The sequence below is a fragment of the Microcebus murinus genome, chromosome 9 (genome assembly GCF_040939455.1).
Source record: "Microcebus murinus isolate Inina chromosome 9, M.murinus_Inina_mat1.0, whole genome shotgun sequence".
NCBI classification, from domain to species: Eukaryota; Metazoa; Chordata; class Mammalia; order Primates; family Cheirogaleidae; genus Microcebus; species Microcebus murinus.
Genome location: NC_134112.1, coordinates 76,888,183 through 76,900,766, shown reverse-complemented (window position 1 = coordinate 76,900,766; position 12,584 = coordinate 76,888,183). Strand labels below are relative to the sequence as shown.

General features: G+C 38.5%; 1 protein-coding gene across 1 annotated transcript; it reads right to left on the bottom strand.

Annotated features, from left to right (window-relative positions):
* Nucleotides 1-467: 467 nt before the first annotated feature.
* Nucleotides 468-9,767, bottom strand: HYAL4 (hyaluronidase 4). Its single transcript, XM_012762084.2, has 3 exons — nucleotides 8,814-9,767; nucleotides 2,766-2,855; nucleotides 468-863 (listed from the first exon to the last, which is right to left on the bottom strand). Exons 1-3 carry the CDS (start codon nucleotides 9,765-9,767, stop codon nucleotides 468-470), a joined length of 1,440 nt encoding a protein of 479 aa, XP_012617538.2.
* Between the last annotated feature and the right edge of the window lie 2,817 nt (nucleotides 9,768-12,584).

Below are 12,584 nucleotides of genomic sequence, written 5' to 3'. Positions count from 1 at the left end.
TGAGGCTGGAACAGAAACTCTGCTTTTGGTCCTCTTTGGTGAACCGGTTGACCAGGTCATGCCCTGAGGTGACTCTTCCGTAGAATCAGACAATTACTCAGTAATCTTTCCTTAAATAAATTGCTAGCTGGAAAAGTGGTCTTTGAAATCAATAATTTAATATTCATATGTACATTTTCATGTATGTGCACTCTTATAAAGATTAAAATATACCACATTAGTTTAAATCCAACTTAAACATTTCAGTAAGGGAGAAGAGTATATTGATTTTATTACTGGATCTGGTTTCTTAGCCAAACTGGAAGCAAATAACGGGTTTCTGTTTATGTTGAGTGACATTAATAATGTCCACTTGTAGTACATCTCAGTGGAATTCATGAGAGAAAAAATAATCATGAGTTTCATCTCTTTCCTAGGTGAATATTCTAGAGGCCACACACTTCCCTTTAAACACAGTTATCCCACAACTAAATGTTCCCATATCCTGCTAAAACCAACAGACATAGTGTTATTAGTGAGCCAGAAAAAGGGGAAACCCCAGAGCAGCCATCTGCCGGCTTCATTTCTCTGCAGTCAGCTCCTTCGTATCCCTGATAACAATGACAGGAAAATTTCTCCGCCATCTCTGCCAGGTCTGTGTCAGATGTTTTTCCTTTCACAGTAAATTCCCCATTCTCAGAGGCCTCTATGTGGTAACTTGCAGGGTTCAAGTGAAGGTAATCAGGAGCTTTCCACATCTTCCTTATGCACCTCCCATTATTCCTGCAGAGGTGAAGGCTGCACGCCTCAGCAGCTCTGGTCACGTTGACTATGTAGCTCCCTAAATCAGAACTCACAAACTGCTTCACCTTTGTACAGTTACCCTAGAAATGTAGAAAAAAAAAAAGAATTTTAGTTTCTTCTGGTACTGATCGGATTAGAGCTTACAGGCCCACAAGGTAGCTCTTTGGACTTGATTGAACTCTAATGGCTTGGTTCCAGTTGGTGAACTCTTAGGCTCCCAGGCAGTATAACAGAGGGGTCCCAGATCAGAAAGGGCACAGGTCTAAGGGGCAAGATATGGAGAATATGTTATAGTGCAACCGAACTTACAAATGGGCCCCAGAATCAACATATGAGACCTTGCCTTCTACCAACTTACAACATCGCCCCCACCTTTTAACTCCCAAATTAATGAACATGAAAAGGAGAGGAACAAACCCAAATTAAAAATCATGCCACAGCTGCTGTCCTCAGGCCACCTTGTATGTTGTGCCATTCATGGTGGTGTTAGAACTTGAATCATCATCTTTTACCATTTATTGTTGAACATCAACCTGTAACTTTCTGGATTATTCTGCTAATTATGCTCAAATATCAACTGTCCTGGGTCCTACACTTCTCTATACAATTCAAACACAAAAATAAAGCCTGTGAGGGATTAGGTAATTTGTGTGTGTGTGATTCTTATTATGTGTTCCAAATAGAGGCCACCTGGGTTGTGCACCCAACTTCCTGATGAAGCTATTCTCGCCAGCCACATAGGGAGCATAGTGGAAATATCACACCTGGAAAGTCAGAAATTGATCCCCTCAGTTTCTACCTAATTGTCATAGGTTGACCTAGTCATAAATAGTTTCATGAGTGATATCTCAGTAGCAACAAATTGAGCCTGTGAAATTCTAAGAATAATATCAAATCATCATGGACTTGCAAAAAATTCAATTTGACAAAAAATGTTGAGGGTACCAGTTTTATAATTCAAGCCAAAATGTGTTACACTATAGAGACATAAATGACATCTGGAAATGTGGAAGAGATTGTGATTAATGTGGATTGGGGAAAACTAGGAAGATTTCTTGGAGTAAATATCTCAGCTGGGAGAAATTTGAAGAGACATATAAATCCTATTTTAAATGCTTTTAATTTTCAGCTAATTTCTCTGTTGAGAAAAATATAACTTCAGCATGGAGATTAAAAAGTTACCACCTAGGCTGGGCGTGGTGCCTCACGCCTTTAATCCTAGCACTCTGGGAGGCCAAGGTGGGCAGATTGCTCAATGTCAGGAGTTCGAAGCCAGCCTGAGCAAGAGCAAGACCCCCGTCTCTACTATAAATAGAAAGAAATTAATTGGCCAACTAATATATATAGAAAAAATTAGCCGGGCATGGTGGCGCATGCCTGTAGTCCCAGCTACTCGGGAGGCTGAGGCAGCAGAATTGCTCGAGCCCAGGAATTTGAGGTTGCTGTGAGCTAGGCTGATGCCACTCTAGCCTGGGCAACAAAGCAAGACTCTGTCTCAAAAAAAAAAAAAAAAAAAAGTTACCACCTGTTTCTACTTCTCAAGGTAGACTATAACATGTTTTATGTAGTGGTTAAATGCAAAGGCTCCAGTGTCAAACTGTCTATGGCAAATGTCAGCTCTTCCACTAACTAGCCTGTTACCCTAGTTAGGTTTCATCTCTTATTTCCTCATCTATAAATGAAGATGATAGTCACTGCCTCATGGCAACAGTAAGTGAGCAAATGCTAAAGAAAAAATCTATTAGCACAGTCTCAGCACATAGTAAATACTCAACAAATGTGGTGTTATAATAACTATCTTTATAAAAGTTAACAATGTTTATTGAGCCCTTTCTGTGTATCAGGCACTAATTTGAACTTTTAGTCTAAAGCTGGTTTACCATGGGGACCATGACAGCTTTGATTAGAGTGAGTTCTACAAGAAAACAGAGTAAGTACTTTAAAAAAAAAACATTAATAATACCTTCAAGGTACTGACTTACCTCAGATGAAGTTAAATTCATGTCTCCCCAAATAACAATGCCTGCGGCACCCAAGGCAGCACTTTCTCCTATGGTACTGACTAGATCTTGCTAGATGGAAGAGAGTGGAGTACATTGTTAATTTGAATGTAAAACAACTCACCAGGGATTAGAATTAGAGGCTGAGTTCAGTATAATAGGGCTGGAACTGAGCTCAGATACTCCATCGAGACTATTCTTCACTTTTTTAGAGTAACATGCATGTTGCACGAACCAATGCTTAAAATCATACTCTGTAATCATATGCAAAAAACATAAATATTTTTGAAGAACAATTTATATTTTGCCATGGAGGATATTGTTAGGTTTATGCAAAAGTAATTGTGGTTTTAGGATTATTAAAATTTGCCATTTGATATTGGAACATATTCTTAAATAAATGTGGTTATGTTATACATAATTGTAATGTACATTTCTTGCTTTATGTTTTTTTGCTAATTATTACTTGCTGTTTGCTTTATATTTATTTTACACTATGGAAATGATGTTAGACAAAAAGCAAATTTGAGCAATTTTCTTACTCGAGTTCAAAATGGGTCATAAAGCAGCAGAGACAACTTGTGACATCAACAACACATTTGGTCCAGGAACTGCTAATGAACCTACAGTCCAGTGGTGGATCAAGAGGTTTTGCAAAGGACACAAGAGCCTTGATGAGGATGTACAGTGGATGAGGAGTACAGTGGCCAGCCATCAGAAGTTGACAATGACCAATTCCAAGCACTCATCGAAGCTGATCCTCAGAACTACATGAGAAGTTGCCAAAGAACTCAAGATCAGCCATTCTATGGTCATTCAGCATTTGGAGCAAATTGGAAGGTGAAAAAGGTCGATAAGTGGGTGCCTCATGAGCTGACCGAAAATCAAAAAAATATCGTCATTTTGAAGTATCATCTTCTCTTCTTGTACGTAACAAAAATGAACCATTTCTTGATTGGACTGTGAGGTGCGATAAAAAATGGATTTTATATGACAACCAGCAACAGCCAGGTCAGTGGTTGGACTGAAAAGAAGCTCCAAAACATTTCCCAAAGCCAAACTTGCACCAAAAAAAGGTCATTGTCACTGGTGGTCTGCTGCCGGTCTGATCCAATACAGCAATCCCTGTGTAACCATTACATCTGAGAAATATGCTCAGGAAATCAATGAGATGCACCCAAAACTGCAACACCTGCATAGGTCAACAGAAAGGGCCCAATTCTTCCCCACGACAATGCCTGACTGCACGTCGCACAACCAAAGCTTCAAAGGTTGAATGAATTGGGCTATGAAGTTTTGCCTCATCTGCCATATTTACCTGACCTCTCACCAACTGACTACCACTTCCTCAAGCACCTCAACAACTTTTTGCAGGAAAAATGCTTCCACAACCAACAGGATGCAGAAAATGCTTTCAAAAAGTTTGTCGAATCCCGAAGCATGGATTTTTATGCTACAAGAATAAACGAACTTATTTCTAATTGGCAAGAATGTGTTGATTGTAATCGTTCCTATTTTGATTAACAAAGATGTGTTTCAGCCTAGTTATAATGATTTAAAATTCACGGTCTGAAGCCACAATTACTTTTGCACCAATCTAATATTTTTGAAGACAATGAGCCTGTAAATAGTGATCAATTGTTTAATTAAAATTGATTAGGGGCATATACCTAGAAACTACTTCATATATATATATGATCCAAAAACAGAATCCAAAAGTTTTCCTGCTTCAAATGCAATCCTCTTGACCAGGTTCCTTTTTCATTTTACAACATGTCCCTGTGGAACTTCACCTGTGCAGTGACGTGGATGGTTTTGTGCATTTTGATTCCAAGGCCTGGCAAAGAAACAGTGTTAAGGAAGGGCTTGCAGGCCCTGATTTGGCCCAGCCTTTATATTTGTTTTCTAACATAACCTGTGTTTAATTTCAAAGTACCTGATTTAATGGGCTTCATTTATGACTCATCCACCCATGATAAAGCCACTGAGATTTTCCTCAATATGATTAAGATATGTGAAAGCAAGATTTCAGCAGTGGAAATTTTGGTTTTGTAACCTTAAAGGATTATTGTTTTAGTGTTTAAAGATTAACAAGGATAGAGACTGTTTCATGAGGAAATTAAGAGTTGAATGTAGGTAGTTGGTTTCCTAGTTTTTTAAATTATAATACATTCTGCTACTCCAAGGTTGAATTTTCACCAGGGACATGCTGGAAAATGTAATTGGGTGATTTGGTAGAATAAAAAAGCAGAACTTTAAACTGTATTTTTCCTTGGATAATTTATATCAGTAATGATATTTGAGAGATAAATCTCCTTCTCTGACACTTTTATAGTCTAATTCTCAAAAGTTTTACAAGTTGAGTTTTTAAGTTTTCTTGCGGGGGGGGGCAATTTTCTGGTAACTTTCATAAAACAAAAGAGATTTTGGATTTAACTAATTTATCTTTCAGATTCACATCCATTTTCATTCCCTATGACCACGGTATCTGTCATACAGGTCAGAGCTGACATGACAGGAATGTGCGGAGGTTTTGTGAGGCTCAGATAAGCTAATGTAAATGAAAGAACAGTGAAAATTATCAAAGGTGTGATTAATAGGGACAGAGGAGGAGCCGTCCATGCAGCACCCAGACTGCAGACTCTGTGGGGTCCATGTCTGTTGCCTCTTTGGGGAGCAGAATTTCTCACTCCGTTTACTTCAAAACTTTTCTGAATCCAGACACGTGATATTCACATGGTGTGATCAGAGAGGCAGAAATCCCCAACAGCCTTCCTTTGGGTTAAGGCATTGCCATCGAAGGAGGAGGGGACACAGTATTTACAGTTTGTGTTTATAGGTTATTCCTACACATTCAGTAAGTATGAAAGCTACAGATGTTTGTGGTAAAAGCCACACCTTGTGAGGCTGGTATTAGTTTCTTCCAAATCAGTTCTCAAATTAGTTTCTCACCAAATTAGTTCACTGTCACCAGCAGAGAGTAGGGTCCTGAATAAATCACAAAGCAGCTGTGCTTGGGGAATTAGAAAAGCAAGGCCATTCATTACCCAGTAAGGGAAGTCACAGAAAAGATGCCTCTAGGAGTGGATTGGGACCACCTGAGATCATAAGCCACAAAGATGGTGTCACATGAAAGGAGAAATAAAAGAACAAAGCAGACGTAGTGAAAATGAACCTCCCAGGTCCCAGTGTGGTGTAGGGCTGCCTTGCCTGTACCCATGATGCTCAGGCTCGAATTAAGGTTTCAGAGGCAGAGGGTGGGGTGACCAGAGGACTCAGTCTCCACACGTGGGTTCAGTGCCTGGGCTTACCAGAGTGCATGTCAGCAAGGCGCCCACTGTGGGGAGCTGGAGCATTACTAATGAGCTCCCTTTGTGCATTACCAGAGAGAGCTTTAATCAATTGCAGGAGTAAACATCTTTAAATCCATAATCAGGAAAACTCCTTACATTGTTTTTTAAAGGCACAGCATAAGGTTATATATATATATATATATGCATATACATATATGCATATATACATATTCATATATGTATATGAATATATATATATATATATGCAGGTAGTGTAGGCATCTTATGTATGACATGAGATTTTAAGTTTAAGGGTTTGGTATCTGTAAAAACTGACAGCCACATCACACATATTTCTGTAGTGCTTTAAATTGTCATATGCATTTTCTCATTTGATTCCCATAATACTTCTGCTAGGTGAGTAGGGCAGGTAATACTGTCCCATTTTGTACATTAAGACACTGAAGCACTGAGGTCCAGGGAGGTTAAGAGATTTGCTACTTACTGGCAAATGCTATTTCTAATCTTAACTGTATGTGTGTGTGTATGCTAAAATGCAGACATTGCTGAGAAAATAACAAATGGAAGCCATTAGTAGTCATTTAGGGTACAATGGTGGGTACATTGATGGTTTAAAACACTTGAGAATAGCTTGCCATTCAGAAAGGAAAAGGGTGCAGAATGGGATGAGACCCAAACTGTTGTTCCTTTTTTCCTGAGAAAAAAGAGAAGTCTTTCTGAGGCGATAGCCACTTGAGAAAGAAGCTTATCCCAAGTTTACAGAATATGCAGAATGTACTCATAATCTAAATTAATCTTTTGAAATGATTATGTTGTCCCTTAAAGTTTATAGTTTCTGCCTGGATATAGTGGCTCATGCCTGTAATCTTAACATTTTGGGTGGCTGAGGCAGGAGGATCCCTTGAGCCCAGGAGTTGGAGACCAGACTGATTAGCATAGCAAGACCTGTATCTACAAAAATATTTTAAAATTATCCTGGCATGGTGGTACGTGCCTATAGTCCTAGCTACTCAGGAGGCTGAGGTGGGAGGATTGTTTAAGCTTAGGAGTGCAAGTTTGCAGTGAGCTATGATCGCACCACTGCAGTCCAGGGAAACAGAGCAAGACTTATCTCAAATTAAAAAAGAAAAAAAAAAGTTTGTTTCTTCCAAAAATATATTTATTATCACTAAAGAAAGAAAAATATTTCGTCAAATGTAGAAAAAAAAAGTTTTACAAAATAAGGCGGTGTTTAACTTTCAATGCTAGAGTCAAGATTATTTTGTAAATATTTAGATGACTTTTTTAAACCTTTCACATAGTATTGATTTCCTGTCATTCTTCATTCAACTATTTATCACTGATTTTTCTGGGTAGTACAAATATCAATTCACAATAAAGACTTTTTTCCTGTCTCATCTCATGAATGGTGTTGGAGCAGATACCATACTTCCTACATATACGCCATTTCTCCCTCTTATGAATACACTCTACTCTGTGTATGTTCCACAGATACTACTGGTCAGGGTAGAGCCCTCCTTCCTAAGGCTCCTAATTAGCATGCCTTACACTCAGAATGTCTTTTTATTTTAACATATGCTGATGAATTGAAGTTTGTAATGGTGGAGAAGAAGCAATGCCTCCATTGAAGTACATTAAGCCCCTGGTATCTAGTAATATCTTAAAACACCACTGCATCATAAATGTGAAAGCCAGAACAAGCCTCCAGTCTTATCCATGTAGAAAGTTTACACATAATTACCCACATCCAAAGGTTAGAGTACCAACTGCTTTCCCTGGAAGTATCCATTTAAGTGGCTAGACTAGCATAGAGAGAAGGGAGAGAAAATCTGGGTGAAAGGTTACCTATTTAAAAAGTTACACTCATGGTTTGTATATATGCTTTGGCAGCATATATGGCTTGAGTAAAAATAATCATACATAATAAAACTTCTATCTCTAAATTTTAACCTAGGGATATGAAACCATCTACTCATGACATAAGTATTGAATTTAGAAACTTACACCTCCCATGTCCACTTGCCATTAGTTGTGCTCATAGAGGCAATAATAACCCAGATGGTTAAATCTATAGACTCATCTACTTTTAACAGTTTTGCAAACTCTCTCATATCTTTTTAGAATTTTTTAAAATATTTTTAATTGTCATAAAAAACACATAACCTAAAATTTATCATTTTAGTCATTTTTAAGCATACAGTTCAATACCGTTAAGTATATTCACATTGTTTTACCTTCCTTATACCTTTTTTTGAAGCTGGTAATATGCAATTTTTCTTGACATTTGAGATGGTGAGGCCAAAAAGAAATATTGCCAATTTACTTCCGTGTATATGAGCAAATGACTCCATTTTAAAACAAGCTTTCTGATTTTCTAACATGCTCACTGCCAGTCATTTCAATAGCCTTCCAAATGTACAATTTTAAGGAAGTACAATCAAAGTTGGGGGGCAGGAAGTATAGTAGTTGCTGGTATTTCACTTTGACTCCTTCCTGCCTTACTTTGTTCCTTAAAAGAATAATAATAAAATAAGATAATCAAAATTTAGTCTGCATAAATGAAGAGTTTAAGTGGTTGACTACTCAAGGAAGAATTATGTTCCTAGCTAACAGACAATTAATTGGAATCAATTCATCAAAAAGCATAATTAATCAAGATACGTCTCTTTTAGAAATACGGAGGAAATCCCCCACCATTGGTCAAGTAGCTTCTTACCTTAGAAAGAAAAAATAAAGGCTCATCTCTGTACCCCAGCCTTGTGTAGACAAACACAGGCAGAGCATAATCATGGCATGTCATGGTGGAGATCCTCATAGATTCGTGCACCCGAAATTGTGAGAAGCGCAAAATGTTTTCACTGTCTCCAAGGAATTTCCTGACGCCAATAGAAGGATATAAAGCAGCACTGCTATTCCAGAGCCAAGAGAGCTCATTGTTCCTCAAAACTTCCTCTTCTGGGCATGACCCAGTATAGTTTGGTGCATAAATATTATAATTGTGGCAATCGGGATATAAATAATAACCCCAAAGGCCCTTGGGTCGGCTCTTAATTCCCAATTTGATGGTTTCCTTCATGAAAGCTTTTGCACTTTCTTCAAACATTGCTTTGGCTAAATATTCGATATCAGTAGCTGATCCATTCCTTTGCATATCAGAAATAAGCTTTCTTGACTTCTGTCTGTAGACATCTTTTGTATTCCAGTTTCGGGCCCACTGTGGTCGCCAGTATTCCCAGTCTATAACAGCAAGTCCACTGAAATCTTCTGCAGGGATGTAGTAATTAATGTCTTGGTCAGCTTTTTCCAGATGTACTTGCAAACTTATGTTCTGGGGAAGACCCCCATTAATGGGGACCCCCTCTGATGTATACCAAGGATAGTATCCCAATCTATTGACATAAAATATAGTGACATTTTGCCCCCTAGCTTTGGCCAGTGGACTTCCAATCACCTGAAACATTTTCAAATTCAGTCTTAAGTTATATTTTATCAAACACTGATCTGTTGGAGCATTCCAAGCAGCTATAAAGGGTTTCCTTTGATAAATTGGAAGTCGGGCAGGTTTTAGAGAAGACATAGATTTCAGAATAAAAAAGATAAAGAGCCATGATGTGAGATGTACTGGTTGAACAACACAAAGCTTTAATTGTCCTTCAGATAATAGTTTCATGATAAGATGAAAATCCTATGTTATCTTCTGCTTTGATGCACTTTGGAAAACCTGTGGGGAGATTTAATTTTCTATTAGTGATAATTTTGAGGAAAAAGACTCAACTATTGAATGATTATTATTATTATTATACATTTATATTTTCTAAGTGCATTTTACTTAAAGTCTTACAGAGAACTATAAATAAGTTGAGATATAGAAGCAAGTATAGTGACCTCACTTCTATTCAGGGGCCGACAATGCAATTCAACAAACATTCATAGAGTATCAGACATAGTACCCTGTGTCTAGAAAACGAAATGAATAAGTTATGGTTTTTGCCTTCATGGAACCCATGATCAATAAAGATGTAAAACAATATTCACTATCATTTTGGGAAACTCATCAAATCCCAGGCATTATGCTTATGTGCTTTATAAATACATATCTTATTTAATCTTACAATAACTCTATAAGGCTTATAATTACATCTCCATTCTACCAATGAGGAAACTGAGGCTTAGAGAGATGAAGAGGCTAACCTGATCATCGTCACATTACGTGGAAGGCAAGGCAATGTAAAATTGTAATAATAAAAATGCATAACAAGTGCCACATGATAATTTACTGGAGCAATTACTTCTTGTGGGGGTAGGAAGTAGGTAGGAAGCAAAAGTGATTCAGTGGCAAATAATGTCTCAGAGAAGACACACAAGTTGAGCCTGGAATATAGGTAGGCGCTTGAACGGTAGGAGAGGGAAGAAGACAGCAACTACTTTGTCAAGTTTCCTTTTTAGTCATCTTTTTGTAAAACGACTACCAAATAATTATTTTTCAAAGAGCTCATCAAAGGGCTTGATGGCATAAAGCCTTTACAATCTCCTGTATTATTAAGATGAAAGTTATGCATTATGGTTATGCCTAATGCCTAGTGAGGTTAGGGTCTATAGTTGACATTTGTCCTTTCGCTGAGGGCCCAGGATATGGACCCCTTTCCTCTGGAGTAAATTCTGCACCGTATGTTTCTGCATGGGAGACATTAAATAAGCCACAATGTCCAGATGCTTTCCCAGCCTTCCTTGCAGTTTGGGTGCTGGTATATGACCATGGTCAGGCCAATTAGATGTGTCCTATGCCAGACTTTGAATTGGGGTCTTGAGATTCAAACAGGTGACAGGGTCCAGGAGCAGCAGGCCTGTGGGGGCATCCAGACCCTGATGTCCATGGTGTTACTATTAAGTGGCAACATGGTTTTCATGGGACAGCACTTTTCTGCTCAGGTAAGGGAGGTTTTGATTCAGTTGCTTACAGCCAGGAACTCTGATGGATAAGAGGCTGTTTACTCGGAACCTGAGCGTTTGAGCGTTTCCTCCAGCAAAGCCTTGGTGTGTGCTGCCTGTTGTATGTCATTATCATTTTCAACCACCAGGTGTCCCCAGCCAAACCTCATAGCATTTCTCAGGCCTAGGACACTGAGGTAAATACAAATTTTGATTAATTTATGAAATTCTATTCAAAGACATTTAAGAAGCCCTGAGTAAATAGATATACACAAAATATCAGTTTTTAAGAGCTATAGATATTTTCATCCATTGAAAAAATCTCTACTCCCCCACACCACAAAGATGAATAAGAAAGTCATAACATGTAACCAAAATGTCTGTACCCCCATAATATCCTGAAATAAAAAAAAATAATAAAATTTAAAAAATAAAGATTAACTCACTTAGTAGCATGATATATTATGCTGAAAGTCTAAATTACAGATTGGAGAGAACAGTATTTTCAAGGGAATCTAATTATATGAGTATGAAAAGAATTGTGGTACTCAAGAATGCCCTTTCTGTTTGGTTTTTTTATTATATACCCTGCCCCAGAGTAAGAATAATGGATTTGTATAAGAAGTCATTAATGGGGGGGGATTATCTTTATCTTTATGACTACAATTCTTGTCAGAGAAGACTATACGTATGTACTAAAATAATCTCCTCTGCTGGAACACATCCTGCTTTTGGTTTTATTCAAAACATAGTTTTCAACTGACTATTGTTTCCTCCTTGATCAGCCCCCTCCTCACTGCCACAGGACTGTCCTCATTCATTTATTACAAAGTTACCAAGTGACTCTCCTCTTCTACCCTGGAATGTTACTATTCTCCTTATTCCAAGAACTGAAGGTGCCTGTTAAATGGCAGTTGGCAGGCATAGCTCCTGATAAAATATGTGTGTACAGAATTAAGACAGGCAAAAAAAATCAAGAAGTGAAATTCTGAGCTTGTCTTCTGCTTGCTGTACGTCTCAGGTTTCTGCTTCCCGCACAGCCAGGTCATGGTGCTGGCACACCCTCTGTCGCTCTGCTAATTAAACATGGCTTGCTGTGAGGACATTCCCTCACGTGGCACCTTCCAGACACTTCTATCAGTTCCCTTTCCCCACTGTGCAATCTCCCACTGTCTGTTTCTCTGTGTCTTTCCTTCAGCAGGGAACCTCCCCAGGCATGCCCTTGCTTCATAACTCCCCGAGACCCCTTTCCCTCACCCCTCCCCATGCCATCAGAGCCCCCTCTGCTGAGCTCTGCCTGCATCTCCACTAGCTGTTGTAGCGCAGCAACCCAGCAACCGTGAGTCACCACCATTCCTTTTCTTTCTCCCTTCCCTCTTCCATAATCTTCCCAGGGAGCTTTGCTTAACCAAATCTCTAAGTGGTAGAATTTTAGGAAGAGTTGACAAGATATTGAGGGCAGGGATGATGAGTGAGAAGATTAACCTGGACTTGTCCCTTAAATTTTATCCCAGTTTTCTCTCCCCAGGAGCAAGATTTGTTCTGGGAGCCTATATGA